The sequence below is a fragment of the Carcharodon carcharias genome, chromosome 30 (assembly GCF_017639515.1).
Source record: "Carcharodon carcharias isolate sCarCar2 chromosome 30, sCarCar2.pri, whole genome shotgun sequence".
Classification (NCBI taxonomy): domain Eukaryota; kingdom Metazoa; phylum Chordata; class Chondrichthyes; order Lamniformes; family Lamnidae; genus Carcharodon; species Carcharodon carcharias.
This window is the reverse complement of record NC_054496.1, coordinates 6,668,185-6,694,969: the sequence shown is the minus strand read 5'-3', so window position 1 is coordinate 6,694,969 and position 26,785 is coordinate 6,668,185. Positions and strand designations below refer to the sequence as shown.

At 40.9% G+C, this 26,785-nt stretch overlaps 1 protein-coding gene across 1 annotated transcript in view; it reads right to left on the bottom strand.

Annotated features, from left to right (window-relative positions):
• Positions 1–12,152: 12,152 nt before the first annotated feature.
• Positions 12,153–26,785, bottom strand: part of LOC121271161 (voltage-dependent P/Q-type calcium channel subunit alpha-1A-like) — a 760,453-nt gene continuing 745,820 nt past the window's right edge. The window contains exon 50 of the mRNA XM_041176921.1: positions 12,153–12,773. Within this exon, the coding sequence (XP_041032855.1) occupies positions 12,153–12,773 (621 nt within the window). The remainder of the gene's footprint in view (positions 12,774–26,785) is intronic.

Genomic DNA, 26,785 nt, shown 5'->3' with positions numbered 1-26,785 from the left:
TGGAATCTATTATTAGGAAAGTCTTAGCAATGCACTTAGAAATGCATAGTATGATTAGAACTAGTCAGCATGGTTTTCCCAAAGGGAAATCCTGTTTGACAAATTTATTAGTCATTTTTGAGGATGTAACTAGTAGAATAATCAGTAGATGTAGTGTATTTGAATTTCCAAAAGGCATTTGATAACGTGCCACACGAAAGGTTAATAGACAAGATAAAGGCTCATGGAGTTGTGCGTGATATATGGATAGAGGATTATTTAACGAATAGGAAGCAGAGAGTAGGGATAAACGGGGTGCTTTCAAGTTGGCAGGCTGTGGCTAGTAGAGTGCTGCATGGATCATGCTGGGCCTCAGTTATTTACAATCTACATTAATGACTTAGATGAAAAGACAGAGAGTAATGTACCCAAGTTTGTGGATGATGCAAAGGTAGGCGGAGGCTATCTGTGAAGAGGATACAAAGAGGCTGCAAAGAGATATAGACAGGTTAAGTGAATGGGGAAAGGTGGCAGATTGAATATAATGTGGGGTAGTGTAAGGTTATTCACTTTGGTCATCAGAATAGACAAGCAGAATATTTTCTAAAAGGTGTGAAACTTGGTAACATTAATGTTCAGAGAGACTTGGGTGTACTTGTACAGGGAACACAAAACGTTAGCATGCAAGTACAGTAAGCAATTAGGAAAGCAAGTTACATGTTGACCTTAATTGCAAGGGGATTGGAGTACAAGAATGAAAAAGTCTTGCTACAATTGTACAGGGCTTTGGTGAGACAATGCCTGGATTACTCTGTTCAGTTTTGGTCTCCATATTGAAGGAAGGATATACTTGCAATGGAGACAGTACAGCAAAGGTTCACTGGATTGGTCACTGGGATGAGAGGGTTGTCCTCTGATGAGAGGCTGAGTAAATTAGGTCTATATTCTCTGGAGTTTAGAAGAATGAGAGGTGATCTCATTGAAACATTCAGGATTATGAAAGGGCTTGATGGGGTAGATACTGAAATGCTGTTTCCCTTGGCTGGAGAATCTAGAACAGTGAGCACAGTTTCAGAATAAAGACTGAGATGAGGAGAAAGTACTTCACTCAAAGGGATGTGAATCTTTGGAACTCTCTACCCAAGAGGGTTGTGGATGTTCCATCATTGAATATATTTAAGGCTGGGACAGACAGATATTTGGTCTCTTAGGGAATCAAGGGATATGGGGTGTAGTTGGAAAAGTGGAGTTGAAGCCCAAGATCAGCCATGATGAACCGTATGGGAGGGAGGCGATGGAGTGTGGTATTGTCACTGGACTACTAATCCAGAGACCCAGGGTGATGCTCTGGTTTGAATCCCGCAACAGCAGATGGTGGAATTTGAATTCAATAAAAATCTGGAATCAAAAGTCTAATGATGACCATGAAACCGTTGTTGATTGTTGTAAAATCCCATCTGGTTCACTAATGCCCTTTAGGGAAGGAAATCTGTTGTCCTTACTTGGTCTGGCCTATATGTGACTCCAGACCCACAGTAATGTGGTTGACTCTTAACTGCCCTCTGAAATTGGCAGTTTCAAGCCACTCAGTTGTTTCAAACTGCTACAAAGTCTCAAAAAAGGAATGAAACCGGATGGACCACCTGGCATTGACCTAGGCACTGGAAATGACAACAGCAAACTCAGCCTGTCAACCCTCCTTGTTAAAATCTTGGGGCTAGTGCAAAAATTGGGAGAGCTGTCTCAAAGACTAGTCAAGCCACAGCCTGACATAGCCATTCGCACGTAATCATATTTTACAGATAATGTCCTAGGCACCACCCCAGGGTATGCCCTGTCCCACCAGCAGGACAGACCCAGCAGAGGTGATGGCACAGTGGAATACAGTTGGGAGGGAGTTGCCCTGGGCGTCTTCAACATTGATTCCAGACCCCATGAAGTCTCATGGCATCAGGTCAACATGGGCAAGGAAACCTCCTGCTGACTACCACGTACCACCCTCCCTCAGCCGATGAATCAGTGCTCCTCCATGTTGAACATCACTTGGAGGAAGCACTGAGGTTGACAAGGGCACAGAATGGACTCTGGGTGGGGGACTTCAATGTCCATCGTCGAGAGTGGCTCGGTGGCACCACTACTGACCGAGCTGACCAATCTAAAATGACATAGCTGCTAGACTGGGTCTGCAGCAGGTGGTAAGGGAACCAACAAGAGGAAAAAACGTACTTGACTTTGTCCTCACCAACCTGCCTGCCACTGATGCATCTGTTTATGATAGTATCGGTAGGAGTGACCGCTACTCAGTCGTCGTGGAGACGAAGTCCCACCCTCACATTGAGGATACCCTCCATCATGCTGTGTGGCACCACCACCATGCTAAATGGGATATATTTCAAACAGACCTAGCAACTCAAGACTGGGCATCCATGAGGCGCTGTGGGCCATCAGCAGCAGCAAAACTGTACTCAAACACAATCTGTAACCCCAGGCCTGGCTTATCCCTCACTCTACCATTACCATCATACCAGGGGATCAAGCCTGGCTCAATGAAGAGTGCAGGAGGGCATGCCAGGAGCAGCACCAGGCATACCTGAAAATAAGGTATCAACCTGGTGAAGCTATAATGCAGGACTACTTGCATGCCAAATAGCATAAGCAGCAAGTGATAGACAGGACTAAGCGATCCCACCACAATGGATCAGATCTAAGCTCTGCAGTCCTGCCACACCCAGTCATGACTGATGCTGGACAATTAAACAACTCACTGACGGTGGAGACTCCACAAATATCCTCATCCTCAATGATGGGGCAGCCCAGCACATCAGGACACCAGATAAGGCTGAAGCATTTGCAACCATCTTCAGCCAGAAGTGCTGAGTGGATGATCCATCTCGGCCTCCTCCAGAGGTCCCCAGCATCATATAAGCCAGTCTTCAGCCAATTCGATTCACTCCACGTGATATCAAGAAACAGCTGAAGGCATTGAATACTGCAAAGGTAATGAGCCCTAATAATATTCTGGGAATAGTACTGTAGACTTGTGCTCCAGAACTTGCCACGCTGTTCCAGTACAACTACAATACTGGCATCTACCTGGCTATGTGGAAAATTGTCCAGCTATGTCCTGTACATAAAAAGCAGGACAAATCCAACCCAGCCAATTACTGCCTCATCAGTCTACTCTCCATCGTCAGTAAAGTGATGGAAGGGGTCATCAACAGTGCTATCAAATGGCACTTGCTTAACAATAATCTGCTCACTGATGCTCAGTTTGGGTTTCGCCAGGGCCACTCAGCTCCTGACCTCATTACAGCATTGGTTCAAACATGGAGAAAACAGCTGAACTCATGAGGTGAGGAGAGAATGACTGCCCTTGCAATTGACCAAGCGTGGCACCAAGGACCCATTGCAAAACTGGAGTCAATGGAAATCAGGGGAAAACTCTCTGCTGGTTGGAGTCATACGTAGCACTAAGGAAGATGGTTGTGGTTGTTGGAGGTCAGTCATCTTAGCTCCAGGATGTCATTGCAGGAGTTCCTCAGGGTAGTGTCCTCGGCCCAACCATCTTCAGCTGCTTCATCAATGACCTTCCTTCCATCATAAGGTCAGAAGTGGGGATGTTCGCTGATGATTGCACAATGTTCAGCACCATTCATGACTCCTCAAACACTGAAACAGTCCATGTCCAAATGCAGCAACACTTGGACAATATCCAGGCTTGGGCTGACAAGTGGCAAGTAACATTTGCACCACACAAGTGCCAGGTAATGACCATCTCCAACAAGAAAGGATCTTATCATCGCCCCTTGACGTTCAACGGCATTACCATCACCGAATCCCCACTACCAACATCCGGGGGACTGAACTGGACTATCCATATAAATATCGTGGCTACAGGAACAGGTCAGAGGCGAGGAATCCTGCAACGAGTAACTCACTTCCTGACTCCCCAAGGCCTGTCCAATAAATGCGAAGCCCACATCTCATAAATGAATTTTTAAAAAATAGTCTTCTCCTGCTCCTATTTTTTTATGTTCTTCTTATTAAGGTCATAAACCCACTATGGCTGCCATTCAGTCCTAAAAAAAGTGCATTTCAATGAGTTTATAAAGGCCTTTGTGAAATTACTTCTCTTCTTTTAATCAATATGCAAATTGTATATTCATAATATTAAAGAATATCTTCAAAACTTTATTTGGCTCCCTTTCCTTCCCTTCTCCCCAGTGTCACTGGGATACCCGTTTACTGAAGTCCGGGTGCAAGGTCTCCAGTCAGAAGTTTGATTGTTTTCAGCAAAGTTTGTTGTGTTGGGCAATCAATGTGGCAAGGTCCTATTCCAATTTAAAATGTGTCTCCTGGATCCCCCACACCTGCACAAAAATTGCAAAATACCCCTCTGCCTTTCAATATAAACTTTAACTAATGTTTATCTGCTGATGATCTGCAACTTGTTTTTGGGTCTTAACTAACTTCCAAATAACAATGATTTCAAAATCTAGGCTAGATTTTCCAAGTTCTATCTGAAGTTAATGCTCCTGTGCTATCTTTAAAAAAACAATCTTTTCTATTTTTGCATAGTGTCCCTCAGGGTGTGAGTTGCTGTGCATGTCTGTTATTGTCATTGATGGTGACTAGGACACTGGGTATATTCCGAAGGAAGAGTTTTGAACTGTTGGAGGGCAGTGTTAAGCTTCAGTTTCACATCTATGACAATTTGGTCACTGCATTTGACTTAGTCAATGGCAATTTGTTTGAACATCATAATAATAGGAATGGTGGAGTGTGCCAGTGTTTATATAGGAGTAAGAGGTGCATTAGAGACTGGAGGACATTGTGAGGGAATATGAGGTATGTGGGATACTGGAAAATATCGCGAGTGAATATAAAGGGCTTGGAGGAAAGTAAAGAGATGGGTTGGTCTTAAGAATGACAAGAGAGAAAGGAGGAGTTGGAGCAGATTGTGAAGGTCATCTTTGTAAAGTGGGAGTTATGAACCTATAATCTTATGTTATCTTGACTAATTAACTATTTAAACTATCATGTACCATCTCAAAATAAGCAATAAAGGTAAATATTTTAGCAAGGTGACATTTGTGGTTGGTCTGGAAATGGTAGTTAAAGTTACTAAATGAAGAAAAATTGATGAATGGAGACGCACACTGAGACAGACACACAGAGACAGACAGGTCTAAGTCTCAGATATAGTCTGGCATTGGTTGAGGTCACTCTTCTTTTGCAGGCTAGCTTTAATGCTTGTAACTCCTCTCAGGAAAGCAGAACAGTCCAGACTGTGGATTTCTCTTAGGCAAAATATTGAACGAAGGAATGAGGATGCAGGCAATCGTGGCAAGGCTGGCATTTAGTGCCCATCCTTAGTTGTCCTGAAATGGTGGGACTTCTTGAACCACTAGTTGTTTGATATAACTTGCTGTGGCTTGCTAGGCCACTTCAGAGGCAATCAATCATGTTGGTGTAGGACTGGAGTCACAGACTGTAAGGCTGTAGAAAGATGGCATGTTTCCTTCCCTAAAGAACAACAGTGAACCAGTTGGATTTTTGTGCCAATCCGATAGTTTCATGTTGATTTCCTTTAGCTATTTTTTTAAACTGAATTCATATTCTCCAACTGCCCTGATGGAATTTGAATTCACATTTGCTGGGCTATTGGATTACCAGTCCAGTGACATAACCACTACACTGGTGATGCTCCATGGGAGGCTTTGTTACAAACAGAGGACCACAGCCAGTTGAGGTAATATGGCTGCCTTTTTCCTTATAAACAGACATGTAAATGGTTTGACCTGTAAGACCATCACTTCAATGGTGCATTTCAATTAACGGCTCTATATTTTCATTGTAACTTGAAAGCAACGTATTAAAAAGGAAACCTTGCAGACTGCATACTGCAGATGGTAATACAAGGAATTTCTTCCAAACTGTTGGGCTCTGTTGTTGTAACTTCACCGATAGCGTAGCGGAAGCGTTGCGAACTGGGCAATGGCAGCAGAACCAGCAGCTCTGAGGAAACTCTGGGCCAACAGCTTCTGAAGACACATGGAGTTGCCACCGAAACAAATACAATGGGCTTTGATGGATTCTTTTTCTCCCACAGATACAGAGATTCAGTTTCCTCAAAAATTTCCCCCTTACTGACAATTGCCTCCCTTTTCATTAAAACAATGTCTCAGTGTTCATAAATGCTGCATCTTCCCACATGTTAATTCAGCATAGTGGTTAACAAGGTAAGAAATAAACAGACAAACAGAAAAGTCAGTGATGATGATAGTGTTCAGTTCACTCCGAGTACCTTTCGGCTCAAACAGTTGGACTCCATATTTTCTGAAAATACAGTTAAACTACCAATGATATTCATTGCATTGGTCTGAAAATGATTTGCATTTGTCTGCCAAAATCTTCAAATCATAAGTTGCATCCTCAGGTTTTCAGATGATAAAAGCTTAGGGAAGCTGTTTCTAAAACATGCAGTATGTGGCTCATGAAGGACCTTTTTACAGCAGGACTCTGTTATTTTTCATCCATTGTGTTTTCTAATATGAGATTTATTTCAGAAAGATTATAATCCAGAATTTAAAAACTAAAGAGAGAGTGGATTGTAGAGCCGTAAGAAATGTATGATGGTATAGTCTAGCTGGTTGAATTGACAGGAAGGGATAATTTAGGAGTATGAGGAACCTCTTGAGTTGTTGGTCCAAACTGCAATCTCCCAGGCACACTGACTGCAATTTTCATTTATGTGAAAGATTCCTCACTGCCAGCGTGCTCAGAAATTTCAAAATGGTACCAACCTTGGCATGATTGGGAACATGAACAAAATAGATGACCTCACCCCCAGTTGTCTCCCCTTTTCTTCTGAATGTGCTAATTCTTTTTGGAGCATGAATCACTAGGCTGTAAAAGTATCTATAATTGTGTAAGCCTAGATAGTGTGTGTTGGGAGACTATTCAACTATGGAGGGGTGGAGCTAATTCTGGTCCTGGTCCCTTCTGATGCCCACACAACTATAGAGTGTTCCAGCAAGAGTAGCAATCTGGAGCACCCCTTCTCACTCCTTATTCATGGACAGAGGGCCAACAGTAATTCTGAATAATGTCCAGACCGAGATCAGGTGAGTTGATATTTGATTCAATTTGAAATGATGGATTGAACAGTGGCATAATGCGGCATCATGGAGTTTGGGCTGTGCTGCTAGTTGCATTTCAGATACTCACATCACGAGAGGATGCTGAGCAGAAGATGGGTTTCTTCCTTATTCAGGGAGGCAGGAAAATAAAAATCAAAGACCTCATTGTTTTATTGTACCTACAGGGCAGTCACAAAATAGCGATGCCAGAGATCTGGGAACACGCTCCAAATTTTCCTTCCTTCGTCTGAGAAATAGCAAATGGTAAAAAGATACTTAAGGAGAAGGGAGCAGGGGAGAAATATAAAATAACTCCCAAAGAAGAAAAAAAAAATCAGAAAAATCTTAAGGTGGATGCCAATCTTTATCTAAGCCTTTATCTAATAATGTTTGGCTCCTGAAAATGGGATCAGGACTGAATTGTACTGTCAGTGAAAATGATCAATGTGATGTCTTTAATTCACAGAAGATTTAGAAATTTTTATATTTGTTTCTTGAGTATAAGTGCCAAATAGAGAAATTAAGTAGGTTAAAGCATCTTCTGTCTGGCAAAACCCTGCTTAACAAAACACATTCGTCTCATAGCCAAAATTCATTATAATAAATGATATTACATATTGGCAAACAACCCATTCACCAGGTACGAATTTGTTGCAAGTCTAATTGTATCCATATAGTAACATTCAGAAAATATTGGCAAAATAACACAATAAAACGTACTTCAAAATAAAGTCAGAGGACAGTGTTTATCAATCTCTGACAAACTAAACCACTGTCCAAAAATATATTTAACAATGGGAATATAAACATATGTTCATTGGGCTGACAGCTTTCTTGAAACCAATAAAATCTGACGTTTTTTGTGTAAAGTTTCTTTTTGTTGCCATTGTGCTAGATTGATTGTTTAAATATTTGGTTTGCATTATTGGAGTAAGTTTTAAGGTGGCAATTATAATGATTACGTGGTTGAATCAATTTCCTGTTTGCAATATGGGGCTAAACTATAGAACAGGTTTAACAGCACATCATTCAAGGCCTTTCTTTCGAATGATGGAAAAAAAAATTATTTTCCTCCCCATTTGCAGGAACTGAAAAGAAGCTGAACCAAAAGGCTAAGCAGGGAGATGGACAGCCTGAGACAATGAAAGAGTTTTAGTTCAAGGCTGGGTTAGAACTCTGCATTTTATAAGACAGTTGGGAAACTATGGCTATTAAAATTATTATTCCACGATTGATTTTCAATATTTTTAACTACTTGACTCAAAAATATTTCTCTTTTATTTGTAATATAATTTCAAAAGCAATTTATAAATTGGGCAGCCTTCTGCATCATTCACATGACTGAGATTTTTGTGATGGCTTCACTTCTGTAGCAAATGAATGTAGATAAAAGTATAAAAATAAGATTTCTTGATTTCTAGTGGTAGGTGTCAGGAACTGCCCCCACTATATCTGCTTCTGGCCAAAGATATGTTTTCCTTTTGCTTTTTTCACATTGTAATCAGCACATTCCTATCAGCTCCCACAGCACTAGAATATTTTAAGGACAATTTTCTCAGCTGTTATTCCTGCTGATGGCATTGGAAGATCTCCCCTTGTATGCACCCCTGCTGGGCAGTCTGTAGCAGCAGGTCAAGCCAGAATCTGGGAGCTGAAAGATTCTGGCATGGTTGGTGTTCCTGTTGAGCACACCATCCTTGAAGAATCGCTCTCCTGGGGAAGAGGATATGATCCTTGTACGAGACAACCAACTGCCCCTACTCCCCTATACTGAGCTCCACACAAGAAGATAAATATCCTATTTATACTTGAGAGTATAGCAGTATGTAAACAACAAAAACTTTACACAAGAAAGGAGGTTAGGACAGGATCTGCAGCCAAGGAGATCAGAATGACAATGAGTAAAGATGTTACAACTGAAGCTGGAGATTAGAATGCAGTCAAAACTTTACGAGATCACCTCCATTAAGATTCGACACTTGTGTATTTTGTAATTCTCTTTTTCCTGTTCTACCCGCTTTCATATCCCAGGTAACAGAAACATTACTGTTTGCCCCTGCAGCGTCTTATAAGGTGTTTTATATTAATAATTATTCTTCATACATAAATATATGTATCTATATATTTATATATTTCCCAGAAAGTTATAATCTCTATTTTTGGAACTGTATTAATTATAAACTCAAACAATTATCTTATTCTAAGAGAACCATTAAAGTATTTACAATAAGGACGATGCATAGCCTCAGCAAACACTTTTATGCAAAAATGTTGTGTTCATTAATAAAGGTCCTGTTGCTGTTTACAGGTCCCTGCATTCCCATAAGTTTTCCTAGTATTTTCCTGCCATTTCAGACATTCTGAAAATAGTGCTGATAATTTACAAGATGCTGGGCAGCTCAGGAGGAATGATACCCCCTTGCTGTATGTGGACCCCATGGACAACACACCCGCACATAGCACACAGAAATCAAAGTGAACTCAAGACCCCTGTTTTCATCCCCCTTTGACAGACACATTTGGCTAGTGCACATTACTGCTGTACCCACAGGTAGTGCGATTGGATATTTTAAGGCTTGTACTTTTTGCAAATGCTCATCTGAGGGCAGTATTGCACTGAGGATGGGGGCTGGGAGAGCTATGTGGGATCTGTACCATTGACCACCTTCTGCTGTATTCTGGAGCCACACCTTCAGCATATTACCATCTCCCCAATCTTGCATTAGAATCCATGTTATAAAAAAAACTAATGGAATAGTTCAAATTTATTGACTGATTGATAGCTGATCAAGCAAGAAATATGCACCAGTGCAAGTGTTTAGTCGTGCAAAGCTTGTATGTCTCACACCTCCCTCCCTTCTGCTTGCCGGCCACATTTGGAGGCTTGGCTACAAAGGATCAGGATGAGTAGCAAAGTGAAACTGATATTGAAAAAAACTCGGGAAGTAAACACAAGCTAATACTCCAGAGAGGTTAGCCTGTGTGTGTGGGGTGCACACAGTCATTGATATCACCTCAATACTACCAGCAACTCAGCACACTTCATACTTGCAAAACAGGTACGCACTTACTGATTCAGGAAAGGGATAGTGAGGCTCTGAATGTACTCTTTCTATTTTGTTTGACATCTTTTGTCTGCTTATACGTTTTGCATCACATTCCTCCTTAGAATATTTGTCAGAACCAATCACATGCTCTATGATTATAAGAGAGTATTTCTCACAAAGCTCACTGACAGGTCCACCTTCCTGGGGTGAGATAGGGGAGCATGTCGTTGGTCTTGAGAAATAAGTTACCTAAAAAGAAAATGCTGTTTGCACTTATTTCTTCTAAGTTCCAAGCATACTGTCCCACATCTGTCTCTTAATCATAACCCTTACTGCGTTGAAACAACACCATTTGTTACTCTAACAGGACTTCAAAAGATATGGAAACTTTTCATCTCCCTCAGTCTTCGTTTTGCTCTCATAATTTGCAACCCTGGTGTCACCCAACCCCTTAATTTATCTTGCCTTGTCTCTTACTGTACCAATGCATGCAGGATCTGGGAAAGTCATATCTGCCCATTTCTAGGGCAACTCAATGTTGATTCGTGGTGAGGATAAATGGTAACTTCAGAAACAAAGTCAACATATCCTGGGCAGGTGGACAATGTGGGTAAGAAAATGAAGGAAACACAAAGGATTGTCCAAACTGGCTGGTTGCTGGCTGGTGTTTGATAGCATTCAGGAGTATTGCAAACCAGGCACCAGCATGAGATTTTAACTCATTCAAAACCTACCCACTTGTTCAGAGTTAAAATTGGGTCCTAGATGTCTGGTTTTTTGCCTCATTCGTTTTGTTAACAGACATAAGCAACTATTAAGCTTTTAATGAATCTGCAGCGAACTAAGATCAGAACCTGCGTTACCATCCCTCCCAACTCCCCATCACTGGCTGTTACAGGGTTTGGCAATAATTGGAACTCTCTTGGACACTGCACTGAGTAAAGCAGGCAGAATCCACAAAACCCTGAATTAAGGAGGAGAGATGCAGGGAAAGAAAGCAAGTTTGAAAAACAAACAATCCTAATGGATTGAATCATAATGACACAGGACATAGAGTTTCACACAAAAAGCATGCACTCTGTTTTGCGTAGTGGGCTGATATCTTTTGCTTGCTCTAGTGTTCATTTTGAATGCCTTACAGAGTGATTCACCTTCCTCTGCTCCTCTCATCAATCCAGAGGCCCTGGTGAGGAGCGAATGTACCCAAACTTGTTCAATTTACAGGTTTGAAAAAGCAGAATTACAAATGAAATGGAAATGATCTCACAAGAGTTAAAAAGTTAATTATTGTTCTGGCAACTTTCTCCCTTAACCATCCCATCTCTCCCTCCCACTCCCTCCCTCCCCTGTACGTACGCAAAATCAAAGTGCTCTTGAACAGGTCATGCTCTTTCCATAGCGTGAGAGCTTCATGAGAATTCCATGCTGTGATAGGCTGTTCTGTTGAAGTATGAACAACAGAACTTCCAAGTAGGTGGATTTCTTGTTTTTTTCTTCTTGTTTGTCATTGCTTAGAGCCCACTCCTCAGAGATGTCAGTAGCATCGCAGGCATTTGGATGAATTTATGTGACTGAACATGTTGTGCACTGGATAACCTTCATTCCCCATACAATATCAATATATATTAACAGGTAACGGATGATAAAACTCATCAATGAAACTGAACAGTTTCCAAAGTCCTTTTAGGATTTCGTTTACTTCTCTTTTCCTCTCCTTAATTGTGTTGGAGACAGCTAAACCTGTTATAAGGACCCACATGAGTCCTATTTTTTGTTATGCCCCCACTTTGATTTATTTTTACACATGCTCCAAACCCCCACCCCAATAAAGATTAGTTTAAAATTTTTTTCAGTTTTTTTTTCCTTTCTCCTATTTTTTGTGTTTTTTTTCAAACTTTTTTTTTAGAAGGCTAGAGCTCCTCAGGTCTTAAGAGGCCCAGAGAGTCCCCCTGACGTGCTTGGCAATGTAAGACGAATGTTGGGGCTAGCACCAGTCATCCTCATCAGTTTCACTGTAGGGTTCATGCATTCCTTTCCTTGTGCCAGGTCCTTTTGTTTTCGTCACCCCGAGATTGTGATAGTACCCGTTGGGTACTCGTCGCCCATGCCGTGAGGGGGACACGGATGATGACGTCACCCGAGAAGTCCTGGGTGACCTTCCGGAGCTTGTCGCCATGGCAGCCTCGAAGGTCAGAGTTTCTTCGCTTGGCACGTCATAGTCAGGGCTGCAGTAATAGTCATCATTGTGAGACCCCAGGAAAGGCTCAGATACATGGGAGCTGGGAGTGGACCAGCGGCTGCTGCTTTGGCGATTCAGTCGAGGGGACTCATTGCGGGGGACGGTGCTTCTCTCTGTGGCAGGAGACCTGCTGCTGCTCTGCCGCTCTCCCCTCTGATGCTCCGGGGGCGGTGGCGAGTACCTGCGTGGCACAGGGGTTGGTATCCTGCTCTGCTGTGACGTATTCATGGCTTTGCGGACCACTGGGGAGTAGGTGACATGCGGCCTAGGAGTGGAGGGAGTCTGGGGAAGTTGCCTGCGTCCGCGCCTCGGTGTGCTGGTGCCAGAAGTGGAAGGTACTGGACTCCCACTCACAGAACTACTGCCCTACATGAAAATTGAAACAAAGCAAATCAAAAAATAAAAAACCAGGAGAAAAAACACAGACAGAAAAACATCGAAGAAAGCAAAGAGACAACAAAAGGAAAAAGGGGAAGCAACGATCACAGAACAAAAAGTCAAAAGAAAGTAAAAAGAGAAAGTGACGTCTGTAAGTCAAGGGGTTAAAGAGAGCAGACATGACTTTTAGTTTACATGGGTTTAAAACCATATTGTTAGGCCATACACATTAAACATCTTGGAGTCTATTGAGATAAAATGGGAAATACTATGAATGCTGGAAATCCAAAACCTAAGCAGGAAATGCTGGAAGTATAGATATGTACAGAAATGGGAAAGGTGGGATCTAAGCCAGGATCAACTAGAGAAATCTGATGTTCTCCCCTTCACCTCTGGACTTGCATATGTCAGCCCTTACAAAGGGGTAAACCATGCCTTAACCATGAAGAATCCTACTCCCTTGAAAAGTTAACTTATTGTCCTCTTTCAGGTATTGACCAACCTACTGTGCACTTCTGGAACATTTATTTTTATTTCAATCACAGCTGAATCTGATACTTTAGAGGAGATTTTCCTGGATAGGTCCAGGTGTAGAAAATATCAGAGTGTAAAGAAGTCAGACCAAGAAGGGGAGTGGAACTCACTGGATTGTTCCACGGAGAGCCAACACGGCCTTGATGGGCCAAATGGCCTCCTTCTGTGCCATAAGCCACACAATTCTCCTTTCATTTTATAATAGTGGAGAGCATTGTAACAGTTCTTCTGCAGATACATGACCTGTGTGAATTTATGACATTGACTATATGTGGCTATCTAGTGAACCTGTACACAGACCCAAAAAAATCTCCCTGTGAGATCTAAAACCTCCTTTATGAACTGACAAAATCCAGGGGCTTTTGTTCTCTCCTGTCTAAGATTCTCTTGTTATAATCTTGAGCCACACAAACTTCCTCTGATGTGAATTCGATAAAAAATAGTGACAGGGAAAGGCTCTTTGGCACAACAATCCTCCTTTTCCATATATCAACCACAATCTACCCACTCTCTCATCAAATCCCTTTCTCTCTTTAGAAACATATTGAATAATCTTAAACCCAATTATACTGTCCACTTCAACTTTGTTTTGATGGTAATTAATTCTACAGCTTTGTGTGAAATACTCCTAGCTTTTTCTCATTGCCCTAACATCTAGGTTTTTCTCCAGCCTGACAACTCTCCAAAATCTTTGCACTCCTCCAATTCTGGTTTTTTACACATCCATCACTCTACCATTGGCGACCATGCCTTCAGATGTCTAGGTCTTAATCTCTGGAATAGCCTCCCGAAACCTCTCTCTCTCTTTTTCTTTAAGACGCTCCTTAAAATCTACTTATTCAACCAAGTTATTGGTCACCTGTCCCAAAATCTTCTTATATGGTTCAGTGTCAATATTTTTGATAATCCTCTTGTAAAACTCCTTGCGATGATTTACTATGTTAAAGGCACTGTACAAATGAAAGTTGTTGTGTAGCCTGATATCTGAAAAAAAGAAGAGTAAACAAGTCTGGGATGTGGACAATGCTGGCAATTAAAAACTCTGGTGGTTTCTTCCAATGGTTCAGTGGGTACACTGCCTAGTGTACTACAGAGTTGAATGGACCAGCTCTCAGTTTAAATTCCTATTTATATTCGGTCAGCTGATCTTAGGTTAAGGGTTTGGGTTGAGGAAAGAAGGCAAATCAGCCAGGATTCTTGTTGCTGATCGTATCCTGTTGAAATGTGCTAACCTGCCCATCAAAACTCAGCCCTCTAAACCCTCATTCTCCTATTGAACCCCATCTATCCATTCCCATAACTCTCCCATTGAACCTCATCCTCTGTTACCATAACTCTGCAAATCCCATCCGACAAGCATCTGACCCTCATCTCTCTAAACCCTAATTCTCCTATTGAAACCTATCCCTGAAGTACACCCTAACTCTACCATCACAGCTAATTCCTCTGATACTGTCATCAAAACTCATCCCTCTAGAGCTGATTCTTCAATTGCACCTCATCTCTCTTGTGCCCTTGCTCTCCCATTGAAGTTAATTTCTTTAGCTTTTTAAATTCTTTTGTGGAGTGTCAACACGCTGACAAATCAGCATTTGTTGCACATCTCTAGTTGCCCTTGAGAAGGTGGTGGTGAGTTGCCTTCTTGAACCATTGCAGTCCCTGTGGTGTAGATACACCCATAGTGTTGTTAGGAAGGAAGTTCCAGGATTTTGATCCCACAACAGCGAAAGGACTATGATATATTTCCAAGTCAGGATGGTGTGTGGTAAGGAGGGAAATTTGCAAGCGTTGGTGTTCCCTTGCATCTGCTGCCTTTGTCCTTCTCATGGTAGAGGTCGCAGGTTTAGAAGGTGCTGTAGAAGGAGCCTTAGTGAGTTGCTGCAGTGCATCTTGTAGATGGTACACATTGCTGCCACTGTGTGTGGGTGATGGAGGGAGTGGAGATTATTCTATTACACTCCTGGCTTGTGCCTTGTAGTTGGTGGACAGTTTTGGGGAGTCAGGGAGTTACTCATCTCAGAATTCCCAGCCTCTGACCTGCTCTGTAATTTATATGGCTGGTCAATAATAACCCGCAGGATGTTGATAGTGATGTAATTCAGTGATGGTAATGCAATTGAATGTCCAGGGGAGATGATTAGATTTTCTCTTGTTGGAGATGGTTATTGCCTGGCTCTTGTGTGGCTTGAATGTTGTACAGATCTTGCTACCTACTGGCACAGACTGCTTCAGTATCTGAGGACTGAGTACTGAACTTTGTGCAATCATCCCCATTTCTGATCTTCTGATAGCAGGAAGGTCATTGATGAAACAACTGAAGATGGTTGGGTCTAGGACACTACCATGAGCAATTTCTGCAGTAACATTCTGGAGCTGAGGTAATTGGCCTTCAACAGCCACAACCATCTTCCACTGTGCCTGGCATGACTCCAACCAATGGAGAGTTATCCCCAATTCCTACTGACTTCAATATTGCCAGGGCCCCTTGATGCCACACTTGATCAAATGCTGTCTTGATGTCAAAGGCAGTCAATCTTACCTCCCCTCGAGCTCTGTTCTTTGGTTCATATGTGAACCAAGGCTGCAGTAAGGTCAGGGGCTGAGTCGCTCAGGTGGAACCAAACTGAGCATCTGTGAGCAGGTTGTTGTTGTGTAAATGCCACTCAGCAGCATGTCGATGATACCTTCCATCCCTTTGCTGATGTTTGATAGGTGGCTAATAGGGCAGTAATTAGCCAGGTTGGATTAGTCCTGTTTGCTATGGACAGGACATAACTTGGCAATTTTCCACATTTTCAGGCAGATGCCAATGTTGTAGCTGTACAGGGACAGCTTGACGAGGGGCATGGCTAGATCTAGAGCACAGGTCTTCAGTACTATTGTCGGGATGTTATCAGGACCCATAGCCTTTGCAGTATCCAGCACCTTCACCTGTTTCTTGATATCACATGGAGCGAATCGAACTGGCTGTAGACTGGCATCTGCGATGCTGGGGACCTCAGCAGGAGGCCGAGATGGATCATCCACTTGGCATTTCTGGCTGAAGATGGTTGCAAATGTTTCAGTCTTGTCTTCTGCATCCTAACGATCTCATTGGAGCTTATCTCTTTGCTATCGCAGCTCTTCCCTCTAATACCCTAATTGTCATATTTAAACCCATCTTTTTAGTACCCTAACTTTACAATCAAAATATCTCTCAAACCCTAACACCCCACTCATAGCCCTTCTCTCTAATATTCTAACTGTAACATTGAAGCCATTCTCTGTAGTATCCTAACACTCCTATTGAAGCTCATTATTCTAGTACCCTAACTCCCATTATAACATCTAATTACACTTTGAATATTTCCAATGTGTTTTCCTTCACTATCCTATCTGGTAGATCATTTGCAACATTTATCACTCTTCCAATAAAGGATATTTGTTTATAATTTGTTTATAACATATTTATAATACTTTTCACCAATTCAGCCTCCAGTACTACACTCACATCTTAATGTAAAGAAATATTCTGGGTTTATTTTATGAACAACATTTAATACTTTTAGATTGTGGAGCTTGTCTTTATTCTGTTCTCTCCACATGCAGCAACTCATCAAGGCTTCTTCAACAGCACTTCCCAATCCCGTGACCTCTACCGCCTAGAACCACAAGGGCAGCAAATGCATGGAAACATCACCACCTGCAAATTCCCTTCTAGATCACACAACATCTTGACTTGGAACTATATCACCATTCTTTTATCGTTACTGGATCAAAATCCTGGAACTCCCTCCCTAACAGCACTGTGGGTGTACTTACACCACATGGACTACAGTGGTTCAAGAAGGCAGCTCACCACCACCTTATCAAGGGCAATTAGGGATGGGCAATAAATGCTGGCCTGGCCAGTAATACCAACATTCCAAAACTGAATATTTTTTTAAAAAAATCATCACCTTACATTTGTCAGCAATCCTCCCCAGTCCCCTTCAGCATAAGCTGATACTCTGTTTTAGTCCCTTTAAAATATTAAATATCTCTGCCACACTACTTCAAAATCCTGTAGGATATTGAGAAACTTACAGAAACTGAACATTGAGTTAGTGCTAACCTTCTTGCTGAAAAATGATTACCTATGGATTACCTATGATTACCTTAGTTCACACTTTACTTTCAACTGCACTTTTATCTTTTACAATTTATGTGTCATTGTCAGGATCTTTTGCTATCCTTATCTCTTGAGGCCTTATTTGCGACTCTGAAAGTACTTTTAGTGTCAGTTTCTTAAGGACAACCTTACTGCCACCTCAACTGAGATCAGCTAACTCAGTGCACACCAAGATTGAACATTAGGACCAAACATCAAAGCAAATCAGAGTTCAGATGCTTTATCACCTTAACTCTCAGACACGGTTTCTAAGGACCCCTTATGTTCATTATTTTAAAAATAATTTACAATGCAGGATCATAGAGAATTTATTTTGGTCTATGTTTCATATATTCTGAAGACAAGCTTCATGGCTGATACTGGTGCTCAGAATGCAACATTGTATTGAAGAATTAAAAAATGTGAAATTATCCCTCAATTACCGAGTGGCAATAGTTAATGGTGCAGCACACAATATACCCTTGCTATGAATAAAATGGTAAAATATTGTGGATTGGCCTTTTCGGTTAATTAATTATATTTTGACCAATTAGACCACCTACAGGATGGTAGTCCTTATGTGGCACTCCTGTGACTATTAATTAGTCAATTGTATCCCACATACAAAGGACAAAATAAATGAGAATCTCAGTATAAGGTACAGACAACAAATATAACGCTTAGGATAAGACAAAATTAGGCACATGTATAAAAAGACATGATGATAATAGGTCACGGGCTTAGTTTGAGCAACTGATGGAAGAGTCTTGCTGGATGCAGTTTTAATTGCTTACTGGGCAAAGAATGGGAATTTTCACTTAATCCTTCTATGCTAAGATATAGCTTCAAGAGTGGCATCGATCAAGAGGTGCAGTAGAAAAACATGAAAGTGTTTTCCTGGCCTGAATAGTTTTTGGAAGCTGTAGATCAGTGGCTTCAATTCTCCACATATGGTGACTCTGCTTTATTACCTGCCATTAGTAATGGAGAGGTAAAAGCAGCCCGCTTTTGCAAATGTAAGTGAAGTATGAATATAACAGACAATACACAAAAAGTAGGTTTAACTTCAAATTAAACTGTAAGAACAGGAGAAGTGGACAGAGTTTCAAAAGGAGAAATGGAACCTGTTACCTCAAAGTTCTTCAAACAAAAAGTCAAATGGACTTCTGGGCAAAGAGTTAAAAATCTTGGCAGTGTCTAGGAATGGCATGATGGGGGACAGTAGGTTTGTTCTGAATGGTTCAGATGGCCTTCAACAGCTGCATCTATGTTGCAACCCCTTACTGCGTCAGCCCAAGAGTACCATCATCAGAAGAGCCCTAGATTAGGTCCTAGGTGAGGGACAGTGTTGAGATGGAGGAGAAAATAAAGAAAAATTAGGGTTGAGAGGTGGGAGGAAATGATGAAGTTATATTGTTCCACAATTCCCGTATTTCAGGTGTAATGCTAGGATAAGGCACCAAGTGAACACTAAGAGAGATCTTACAAACTGAAAAATCACTCTTGTGCACCTTCCAGTGGCCTGTTACTGGAAATCATTGGCTGAGGATTGCGTGCCCTGGCTGCTTGAAATTGTGTGCCAGAAGAAGATTTAAAGAGGGGAAGAAAATAAAACACACCATGAGATTTCTTTGATTGTGAGAGTCAGTGCTAATAAGTAAAATATATAACTTTTACATCTTGTGTCAGCTTCAAACACTCACAGGCCAGGCTCAGGAGGGGGTGGGGGATATAGGGGGAGAGGGTGTAATCAGAAGCATGGACTGTACTCATATGCATCTGATTGGTACCAAAAAACTAGCTTGGCAAGTGAAAAGCCATTCGGTTCAAGAGCACAAAGCAAACATTCAGCCCCATACCATGTAAAGAGGGTCCAAGCTGCTAATGGTGATAGAACGTAAAGTTTTGCCATGTCTTGCAGTGAAACTGAGAAGCACAAGTCCAACCCAATCCAAATGTACAACACTGCGAAGGACATCAACCAGACCTTCCAGTTGATACTGGTTCATCAGTAGATATGATCATCAAAAGCACTGGTGAGCTATTTCCCATTAAACCTCCCGTTCCCCTCCCTCCCCACACTACACCACTCAAACAGTTTAAACCTATATATATGCCTACAGATTCCTTCAATTTCTATCAGTTTTTGAAAACATTCAGTCATACCCCTTTATGCACTAGCACAGGACAATGAAGTTTGCTTAACTACAACATTGGAAACTGCTCTCAATCTTATCAAAGTGGTCTGCAATGTATTCATTCCTACATAATTCAACTTTTGAATAAATGTATTTGTTTTACAAAGCATTGTTAAACTGAAGAGCTACCAAATTAAGCTTCAGATTGATAAAACGGTACATCCCTCTGAACTATTCACAGACGTATTCTGAATAAGTTGGCTGTTGAAGAACTGGCATTATTCAAGAAACTCAGCACTGTCAAGGTAACATTTTTGTGTCTCGGCTAATTTAATACCACAGTCCCAACTACCTTGTGCTCTTGACAGATGCTGCCCAACCTACTAAACGTCTCCAGCATTTTGTGTTTATCTTTCAGATTTTCAGCATCTCAGTACTGGAAATTTTGTTTGGATTTTACTTAAAGTTGGTTTAAAAGACTATGCCACATCGCAATTAACAAGTGACAAGTGAGCAGCATACTGCTACTGCCACAAGGAAAAAATCCCTCTCCTTGTTCTCCAAGTTAGCTGATCTCAGCCAGGATGCTGCCTCAGTCTCTCCTGGGCTAAGAAAGGAATAAATTAGTCAGGTCTCTTGTTTCTGATCACAGTCTGGTGAATTATGCTGGAAAATATATTGTGTGAACAACTGGTGAGGAGAAGAAGAAACTCATAGTTGAATAGCCTCCACATTTCCTGTCTGTGCTCAAAAATGATAAAATGATGAGGTTCTAGAGGGGAAGCTGAAATCTGAGGAGCAAAAGTCAGCACCAAAAGAGGAGAGGGGAGGAAGGAAATCTATTTTTTCTGACAATTGCCCTGGGCTGTATAGGACACGTGGCAACTCCACCCAACCGGTTGACTTGCTGTTAAACTCCTGTTAATGGCACTATGTCAGCAGCTGGAAGCTACATGAAAATGGTGCAGGAACGACTTTCCCAATGAGCATACGGCCAGCCACCCGCAATTCTACCTCCCTCCCAGCGCGATGCTTCTGTCTGGTAGCTCCAACTGAGGCACAGATTCACTGGGTGAAAGGGAGATTGATGTACCCACCACTCCATGGTGCCGTGCATTGGTATCCATAAGTAATGCAATGCCTACATCTTTACACATACTTAAATACTGCAACTATTGTAAGTTCTTTTTGGCACAGATTATTGATCAGTGTTAAGGCAATTGACTAAAACCTTTGAAGGGTACAAATTAGCTGTATTTGTTATTGTATGATCACTTAATACACTCGTATCCAATTCTCTGCATTCTTTTCATGGTGGTGTTAACCTGTTTAACATCTTCACCAAAATTCTGGGGAGAATAGCTGGACATAAGCATGTTTAGCACCCATCCAGGAACACTGCTGTCAGTAATTTCTACCCTTTGCTGATACTAACTGTGGCATAGAGTGCCTTGATAAAAGTACGAAAATGTAACAGTAATCTTTTGGATGCTGGTATCTTTGGGGAAACTCCTATCTCCTGGGCTGGCCAGATTTTTTTATCTTTAGTTCGTATTGTGAGGAGAAGCCAGAATTCATATAGTGCTTTATCACAACTATCAGGAAAATCTCAAAGTGCCCGGCATACAATGATTTACTCTGAAGTGCATTGACTGTTATATAAGGCTCAAAGAAATACTAACATTATGGTTATGGAACTACTTGAACATCAGAAGTAGTTGCCAATTCCCACATGTGAATTGAGGCTTTTTAAAATTTTATACTAATGCTTAAGAACCAATTAAAACAAAATTTTGCATGAAATTATTTAAACAATTCATGTGTTCTTTCTATTGTTTATTTTCTTCCTAATCCCTTACATTCAAATTTCTATCCTTTAAAAAATAAATGAATTCTAAGTTTCCTGAATAATTCACTCTCTTCTACCAATTTCAATAATTTTTTTCCATCTTTCGCGATTTTGGTGAGAGGGGGGAAACTGGAACTTTAGGAGCAAAAGTCAGCACCATAAGGGGTGAGGATGAGGACAGAAGTCTATTTCTAGAGGTGGGTGCAAAGTACAGTAACTGCTCTGATTGGCTAAGAAGCAATTTTAAAGGATGAATTGTCAGGCAAACAATTGGCCAAAATCTGAAGATTGACAGGGCTGGGTCATAGAATCCACCTTATTAATCTCTGAAATTTTCTGGATTGAAAGAGGGAGAGGGCAGCAGATGAACAGATTTAAAGTAATTAGTAAAAGAAGATATGAGGAGAAACTTTTTTATGTAGCAAGTGGTTAGGGTCTGGAATGCTCTGCCTAGGAGTGTGGTGGAGGTAGGTTCAACTGAAGCATTCAAAAGAGAATCAGACTGTTATCTGAAAATGAAGAATGTACAGGGCTAGGGGGAGAAGGTGGGGGAATGTACTAGGGGATTTGCTCATTTGGAGACCTAGTGCAGACATGATGGGCCAAATGGCCTTCTTATGCGCTGTGTAATTGTGTGTGTCTGTGTGGGCAGGGGGCGGGGGCGGTGGGGGGGTGGGTGGGTGCGGTGGGGGGGGGGTGGTGCATGCGGACCCTTTCAGAAGAAAAGCATTCAAATGGATAAAAGCTTCCAAACTTTGAAAGGTTTAAAAAGTTTTGAAAGATAAACCAAATAACTATTGCAACATGCTTAGATGATCTCCTTCTCCTAATGGGGCACTTCTATTGAGTAAGGGAGGGGAAAAAAGTGTAACTAAACTGATGACATGCTAAGAAATGCAAGTGTTTGTGAAATATCTGATATCAATATATTTAACCTGTATGGCCTAACGGCTTTTCAGAAAAGCAGAAGGCAGGAGGGACAGCATTCATGGTATAACTTATTGGATCTCAGTAAAACAGGAAATGAATAACCATACATTCCAGCCATTTCATTGCAACATTTGGAGCCCAATAAATTCAAAAGAGCCACCATGCAAAAAAGTTGCCTAATCATGCTCCTGAATGTCTCCAATTCCCATTCAGTTCAGTGGATCAATTCCTAGTTAAAGCGACTTGCTTCTTCCAATTGACTCTTACAGAGGATAAGATATCAATACACATGCCTCCTCGAGGACAGGCCCCTGGGATATATGACCATCCATCATGCTCTACAGTTGGCTAGTAGGAGCTATATTTCATGTTGGGGGTGGGGGGAGCGCGGGGGGGGGGTGGGGTGGGGTGGTGATTGTGGGGGCAGAACGATGAAGGGTAATTGAGGATGAAAAGTTTGTATGGACATGGTCAATATCTGTTTTCTCCTCATGGAGATGAAGGTCACTGCTCTGTGCTGGGTTACATTTTCTTAGTCCAGATGATGAATATCAGTAGGTTATTTGGCAATGAGAACATCATAACTCAGCCTCACTAAACCTCCATCTAATGACAATGCTGCGGTGATTAGATGCAAACGGATAGTGGTTAGGAGTAGGAACTTGGGATGATTTTCTCTCTAGGTCAGTTGATTAGGGCTAAATGTAGAGTCTCTACTGTCAAACTGGCTGAGTCAGCTAACTCATCACAAACTGATCCGACATGGAACCAGTCTGAGGAATCTTGAAATGACATGCTCTGACACTGGATGGATGGATTGTTGTTAAAATATCTTACCCTTAAATTTCTTCTCTTTTGGGTAATTTATCAGCTTGCTCTCCACTGTTTCTTGCCCGAATCCACTAGCTAATGACAGTTGCTGCATGGATTTATGTTATCTTTTATCATCTCAAAATGATCACAAATCAGTCACAAGTTTCACTGCTCATTTACATTAGAAATTGGTTTAGATAGCAACTGCATAAATACCAGTCCCACTAACTGATAAGTGGGATTTGGTCCACTTCTCGTACTGAGAATATATGAGTAATTTAGAATCCTTTTCATTTAATAATCATTTACAGCTTACCATTTCCTTCCTAGCAAAAATATTTAACCGTCAATAGGAAGTGAATAGAACGGTAGTATGCTTCAAATTTACTGAAGAGTCCCCAATGCTTTGTTAAAGATCCCATTGCGCATAAGAAAAACTACATGTACCGATGTTTGAAATCCTTGGACCAAAGAGTGTTTCCTCCTGCTGTCTACCTCACTGAAAGAAAATCCACGAGTGAGATAGGTTCATTACGTGGGACTGGGGATGTTAACTGTTAGATGCACTAAGCTTCACTGGTGTTAAGTAAAATGGATGGAAGTGGGATTATTTATGACAAAAATTGACTCCGGGGGTGAGATTACAACAGATTGGAGTTGTATTCACAGTAAATTAGGGCTGGTATTTTGATGACTCTAAATTGGGGTTGGGGTTGTGATTTTAGCAAATTCAGGTTGGAGTTATGTTTTGGTGATTATTGTAGATTGGGGTTGGATTGTGATTATTGTAGATTGTGGTTGGATTGTGATTATTTTAGACAGGGTTTGGATTGTGATTACAAACAATTGAGGTTGGATTATGAATATTGTAGATTGTGGTTGGATTATGATTATTGCAGGCAGGGGTTGGATTGCGATTATTGTAGATTGGGATTGGATTGTGACTACAAATGAGTGAGTTTGGATTTTGATTATTGTAGATTGGAGTTGGATTGTGATTACTGTAGAGGGTGTTGGATTGTGATTATTGAAGATTGGGATTGGATTGTGATTACTGTAGAGGGTGTTGGACTGTGATTATTGTAGATTGGGATTGTATTGTGACTACAAATGAGTGAGTTTGGATTATGATTATTGTAGATTGGGGTTGGATTGTGATTACTGTAGAGGGTGTTGGATTGTGATTATTGTAGATTGGGTTGGATTGTGCTTACAAATGATTGAGCTTGGATTATGATTATTGTAGATTGGGGTTGGATTGTGATTACTGTAGAGGGTATTGGATTGTGATTATTGTAGATTGGGATTGGATTGTGATTACTATAGAGGGTGTTGGATTGTGATTATTGTAGATTGGGATTGGATTGTGACTACAAATGATTGAGGTTGGATTATGATTATTGTAGATTGGGGTTGGATTGTGATTACTGTAGAGGGTTTTGGATTGTGATTATCGTAAATTGGGGTTGGATTGTGGTTATTGCAGATTGGGTTGGATTGTGGTTATTGTAGATTGGTGTTGGATTGTGATTATTGTGGATTGGTGTTGGATTGTGATTATTTTAGACGGTTTTGGATTGTGATTACAAATGATTGAGGTTGGATTATGATTATTGTAGATTGTGGTTGGATTGTGATTATTCCAGGCGGAGGTTGGATTGTGATTATTGTAGATTGGGGTTGGATTGTGATTATTGTGGTTTGGGGTTGGATTGCGATTGTTGTAGATTGGGATTGGATTATGATTACTGTAGAGGGTGTTGGATTATGATTATTGTAGATTAGGGTTGGATGGTGATTATTGTAAATTGGGGTTGGATTGTGGTTATTGCAGATTGGGGTTAGATTGTGATTATTGCAGATTGGGATTGGATTGTGATTATCGTGGATTGGGTTTGGATGGTAATCATTGTACATGGACGTTGGATTGTGATTACAGTCTTTTGGGATTGGATTTTGATTATTGTAGATTGGGGTTGGATTGTGAATATTTACATTGGGATTGGATTGTGATTATTGTAGATTGGGGTTTGACTGCGATTGCAGTAGATTACGTTGGATTGCGATTATTGTAGATTGGGGTTGGATTGTGATTCCAGTAGGTTGAAGTTAGATCATGATTATTGTACATTGGGGTTGGATTGTGATTGCAGTACATTGGTATTGGATTGTGATTATTGTAGTTTGGGGTTGGATTGTCATTATTGTAGATTGTGGTTGGATTGTGATTACAGTAGATTGGGGTCAGATTGGGATTATTGTAGATGGGCGTTGGATTGTGATCACAGTATTTTGGGGTTGGATTGTGAGTATTGTAGATTGAGTTTGGATTGTGATTATTGTAGATTGAGTTTGGATTGTGATTATTGTAGATGGGGGTTGGGATTGTGATGGGTGTTAGATTGCGATTACAGTATTTTGGGATTGGATTTTGATTATTGTAGATGGGTGTTGAATTATGATTGCAGTATATTGGGATTGGATTGTAATTATTGTACATTGGGGTTGGATTGTGATTGCAGTACATTGGTATTGGATTGTGATTATTGTAGACTGGGTTAGATTGTGATTATTGTAGATTGGGTTTGGATTGTGATTACAGTAGATTGGGGTCAGATTGAGATTATTGTAGATGGGCGTTGGATTGCGATTACAGTATTTTGGGATTGGATTTTGATTATTGTAGATGGGCATTGGATTGTGATTACAGTATATTGGTATTGGATTGTGATTTTTGTAGATTGGGGTTGGATTGTGATTATTGTAGAATGGGGTTGCATTGTGATAATTTAGATTGGGATTGGATTGTAATTATTGAAGATTGGGATGGATCGTGAGTTTTGTAGATTGGGGTTGGATTGTGATTATTGTAGAATGGGGTTGCATTGTGATAATTTAGATTGGGATTGGGTTGTGATTATTGCAGATTGGGGCTGGACTGTGATTATTGTAGCTTGGAGTTCAATTGGTAATATTGTAGTTTGGGGTTGGATTGTGATTATTGTAGATTGGGATTGATTTGTGATTACAGTAGATTGGGATTGGATTGTGATTATTGTAAATTGTGGTTGGAGTGTGATTATTGTAGATTGGGATTGGATTGTGATTACTCTAGATTGGGGTTGGATTATGATTACTGTAAAGTGAGATTGGATTGTGATTATTGCAGATTGGTGTTGGATTGTAATTATTGTAGATTGGGGTTGGATTCTGGTTGTTGTAGAATGGGGCTGGTTTGTGATTACTGTGCATTGGGGTTGGATTGTGATTATTGTAGATTGGAGTTGGATTGGTAATATTGTAGATTGGGATTGGATTGTGATTATTGTAAACTGGGGTTCAGATTGTGATTATTGCAGATTGGGTTTGGGTTGTGATTATTGTAGATGGGCATTGGATTCTGATTACAGCATTTTGAGATTGGATTGTGTTTATTGAAGATTGGAGTTGGTCTGTGGTTTTTGTAGATTGGGATTGGATTGTGATTATTGTAGATTGGGAGTATTTTGGAGTTGGACTGTGATTAATGTAGATTCAGGTTTGATTGTGATTGCAGTAGATTGGAGTTGGATTGTGATCACAGTACATTGTATTGGATTGCGATTAT